Source organism: Nicotiana tomentosiformis, chromosome 4 (genome assembly GCF_000390325.3).
Source record: "Nicotiana tomentosiformis chromosome 4, ASM39032v3, whole genome shotgun sequence".
NCBI classification, from domain to species: Eukaryota; Viridiplantae; Streptophyta; class Magnoliopsida; order Solanales; family Solanaceae; genus Nicotiana; species Nicotiana tomentosiformis.
Genome location: NC_090815.1, coordinates 137,492,981 through 137,497,795, shown reverse-complemented (window position 1 = coordinate 137,497,795; position 4,815 = coordinate 137,492,981). Strand labels below are relative to the sequence as shown.

At 31.6% G+C, this 4,815-nt stretch overlaps 1 protein-coding gene across 1 annotated transcript; it reads right to left on the bottom strand.

Moving 5' to 3' along the window:
* Positions 1-1,268: 1,268 nt before the first annotated feature.
* LOC104092132 (calvin cycle protein CP12-3, chloroplastic) lies at positions 1,269-1,990 on the bottom strand. The gene has a single exon (XM_009597653.4). It carries the CDS (start codon positions 1,794-1,796, stop codon positions 1,425-1,427), a length of 372 nt encoding a protein of 123 aa, XP_009595948.1. The 5' UTR covers positions 1,797-1,990; the 3' UTR covers positions 1,269-1,424.
* Positions 1,991-4,815: the final 2,825 nt, after the last annotated feature.

Sequence of the window (4,815 nt, the reverse complement as noted above, 5' to 3'; positions counted from 1 at the left end):
GCTTTCTTATCTTCTAAGGCATTTGAATCTTCTTTTTCTCTTGTATTATTTCACTTATATTTTTGGAGTGAAATAAAGTTTGAGTTGATTGTGTCAGAGGACTAGGCAAAAATTAAATTTTGTTGAACCTCATTAAATCTGGAGTTCTTTTTATCTTTTTATTATTGTCTCACTTATAATTTATTAGCTACATTTAGATATAGTAGTTGTGATTTAATCACTCTCTATATATTCAGCTTTCACAACAATTATCACAAATCGCAGTCGTAGAATACGTTGTTTAAGTCGCAATCTGTAAATGCATTTTATAAGTCGCCAATCCGTAAATGCGTTTTATAAGTCTCATTAAGCAAATGAATTTTATAAGTAGCATTCATCGAACGCGTTTTATAACTCGCATTCAATTTATAACTAGCAATACATAAACACAATTTATATGTCTCAAACATCAAATGCGGCTCATAAGCTTCAATGTGAAAATACAATATAGATGTCTCGATGCTACAAATATAATATTAATTTTATGTTACTTTAAGTTTTGAAATTTGTGAAATATTTTTGTACCAATAATTAAGGTGAAAGTATATGAAGAAGCACCATTTAAACACATAGACATTGCTCTTTCACTCAAATGCAACTCAAAATATAATAAACTCGCTCCCATCATATAATAAGTCTATTACGTGATATCATGTGATGACATGGAGGATTTCAAAAGATGCAATCATAATGAATTTCTTGATTATACATAGACGGTTATAAGTTCTCACTGGTAGACCAACTATGAAAGTCTTTGCCCAAACTTTCTATCATTTCAATGTAGTTCAAAAAATAGACAAGTATCGTAAAAGGAAAGTATCACGGAATGAGTCCATTTTTTATTTTATTTTATTTTATCAGATATTCAAATAGAACAATCTATCACATATGTTCAAAATTTATGATGATGAATCAAAAGTTGGTCTATCAGAAATGGTTAGATTAATGACGTTGAACACTACACCTTTACTAGCCTTAGTACCTCATTATGTTCCTAATCTCGTAAATGTTATTGCTGTCACTAAATGCGCACAATCTCCAAATGTAGGTTGTAGCATTATTTTAAAATAGAGAATGGAGGATATGCCCTCCGTCTCTCAAACTTCATATATTACTGGAGTTTTGGCAGTCTCGGCCTCTACAAATACTATTGGTTTTTAATAATATTTTTTTTAATTTACGGTATGCAACATTAATTAAGTGATGGAATAGTGAGATAAACTGAGTAGTGGAGAGAGGGCCAAATTGAGGGTATTATTATAGTAAATAAATAACTTAAATCATAAGCAATGCTGGCAATGAAAGCTCAAACATCCATTTAGGAAGTAGAGAGAAATACATTAGATAGAAGTAGAACAATCAAACCCCAATTCTTAACGGTCTAATTAATCTTCATAGATGCGACACTCATCGGTCTCAGGATTATCTTGACAGAAGGATTCAAGTGGGTCTTGATTGAGCTGAAGCTTGATGCGCAAATGGGCCTTAGCCTGGCTGACTTCTTCAACCTCGTCCCACGCCACCTTACACTCGTCGGATCTGGCATCTTCCCCGCACACCGCCTTAGCTTCCTTCACTTTCTTCTCTATCATTTCCGTCAGTTGTTTTTCTCTCATCTGTGTTCCTTTATACTTCGGCGCTCCTGATCCGCCAGAGCTCATCGTCACCTTTTGCAAACCTTTCCTCGTCAGAGCCCATGATCTCAGCCCAGAACCACTGGAAACAATAGGACATGATACCTTCAGGTTCAGTGCCATTAGGAGTGGAAAGGTAGAGAAAGCTGAGCTTTGAGATTGGCAGATCTAGGAAGTGTCCTTTTTTGTTTCTTGATTTATGTGAAAAAGAAAAAGAAAAATGTGCAGATTTCTTGTGAAACTAGAATGCTGTATCTCTGTCAACCATTATTTCTTCAAGCCACGTCGTCATAGCAAACATCATTATCTAGTACGGTTCAACTATCATATAAAACGACATCTTGTTGAATATTTCTGTATTTGAAGATAAGGTTCCCACTTTAACTGCTTTTATATTTGGGGCCCATGGGAACTGTTCTTCAAGCTTTAGCTTTTCCTCTCTCCTTTTCTTCACTCTTTCACTTTCGATCGGGCCTCGAATCATCTTTCAAATGTCATCCCTAGTTTGATATTTCTATATGACTCATTTGCAACTAATTCTCGTGATTATTATCTTTTAAGTATTGTTCCAAAACCAGTATATACGCGAACATATATACGTAACTTAATATTTGAACAATTGCACTTAACTGTGACAGTAAACAAATAATAAGTAATAACTAATAACTATGTCTCATTCACAAATAAGTATTATATTATTTAATCTCCTAAAAATATCAAAACCAACATATTTTGATTGTACATCCATACCATTTCCATGAATCAATTTATGGCTGAAATATTTATTGTACGTTCAAAAGTTTATGATTTCATGTTTATTGTATCTAAATTATTTATGAATACTTTTAAGAAGTTATTTTTCTTAATTTGCGTACCAAACACCAGAAAATGAATAAGATTACTACTTGTTTTTCAAGAAAATATTTTCTTGAAAAATATTTTTCACGGAAAACATTTTCCGTTATACTAAACACACCTTTTATGTTAATCAAGCTATTGTAAACATATTTCATCTCCGAAAAATCAGGATTGTAAGTGGAATCTTTACAAAATCATTGATTTTAAGTAAATTTTAATTACGAACAATCCAAATGAGTTTATAAGCTAAGTAAGCTAAAACTAGTCTATAGCTATATCTATACTATATTAAAAGCACAAAGATCCTTAGTTAAATATCGTTCGACTTTTTTACCCGTTAAAAATAATTTTATACTAGACAATATCGTCATTTAACTATACCTAATATTTAGAATTTTAAAATAAATAAAGTTTTGACTATTAAGTCTTTCCTTAATTGAACTACGTATAAATTTCTAATATTTAGGAATTTAAAATCAAATAAATTTTAAGATATATATAAATACAATCCTTATCTGAATTGGGTAAAATAACTATTCTTTTAACTCTAAAAATATGAACACTCTCACGTTAGATAGACATATGATTTATTTTATTATAATTATGAGTATGTTTACCTAAACATTTAAAAAGCTTAAAAGTACAAACAAAGCCAAAAAAATTATTGATTGAAAACAACAAGATTTTAGATTTGGAAGTATTAACTAGTGTAGTTTCGAAGAATTAATTTTGAAAATTACCTACATAGTTATGTTTTATATGTTAACTAGTGTATTAGCCGCGCTACGCGCGGTTATGAAAAATAATTTAAATTATGATAGAATATTATTGTCATAAATTTCATAGAAGAAAATCAATCTATACTAAAAAAAACAAAATGTTCACGATTCTATCATTTTTGTGATTTTTTAACATCTAATGCAAAATTTATAAAATAAAAGACTATGTAATAAACATATAGACTAAATATTAAACAATCCATTTAAATTAATAAATGTGAACATTGAGTAATAAAAGAGAGAATAATAAAAAAGAAATAGTAGAAAAATAGAAAAAGAAGTGTAACCAACCCACTATTGTTGGAATCATATTCCATACTGTTTTTTGCTTGCGTTTTAATTCTAGCTTACCATAAATATTGTTCAGAGAAGTTATCGCTCCTAATTAAAAGATGATAGAGGTATCGTTTTTCCAACTATTAAAGGTAAAGGAATTAAGATATATGAAATTTACACCCTTAATCATTTTAGTTTCTAGCCATTTAAGGTAATTACGCCACATTAATATGCAATTAAATGTAAAATAAATATAAAATCAAATGTATTTATCTTCAATTTAAACAAACATATGCAAAATCAAATATCAAAGAAATATAAAAGAAAGGAAAAATACATGATCAATAATGGAAAATGACAAACAAATTAATTATAATAAATAGGAAATTAGTCGTAGTAGAAAGATCATAAAGTGAGATGCGAGATAGTGAATTACCAATGGTGTTTAATAATATTAGAGAAAACATCAAATATCAATTGCCATCCACATTTACAAAAATAAAAGTGTAACGAACCGACCGGTCGTTTTGAGTATTATAACCCCGTTTCCCCATTTACTGCTCAATTTATGCTTTACATTTGTTATGTGACTTGCCGGGGGTAATTGGTTCGGGTCCAGTGAGGTTTTTGAATGATTTGGAACACCTAGTTCCAAGGTTTCGAAATTCAGTTGAAAAGGTTGACCAGATGTTGACGTATGTGTAGTGAAATTTTGCTAAAGAAATTAAGGTTTTGTGGTCTCGCAAGCTCGCCGCGGTTCGGACTTTTTGGGTTGAACAATGCACCGGAAAATAAAGAAAAATTTTTGGCAGAAAAACGTGTTTCTGCGGTCCATTATGCGACTGCATAATCACTCTGCGGGCCGCATAATGGCCGCAGAAGTGAGGCAGAAGAGGGCCAGTTTGGATGAAATCTGCGGTCGACTATGCGACCGCATAACTATTCTGCGGTCACTATGCGACCGCAGAACAGGTATGCGGGCTACACAGACAGATATTTGCTAGTTTTGGACACCGATTATGCGACCGATATGCGGTCGCATATGCGACCGCAGAACTTGTTCTGGAGCTTCATTTTTCTGATTTTATAAACCCGACCCCATTCTTATAAAACACTATTGGGGGTCATTTTGAAGGGTTTCATCTGATATTTTAGAGAGAGGTGAGAGCATTTTAGAGAGAGAAAGTGAAGACTTAGTCATTTATCCATCAATTTCTTGTTCAAGGTTT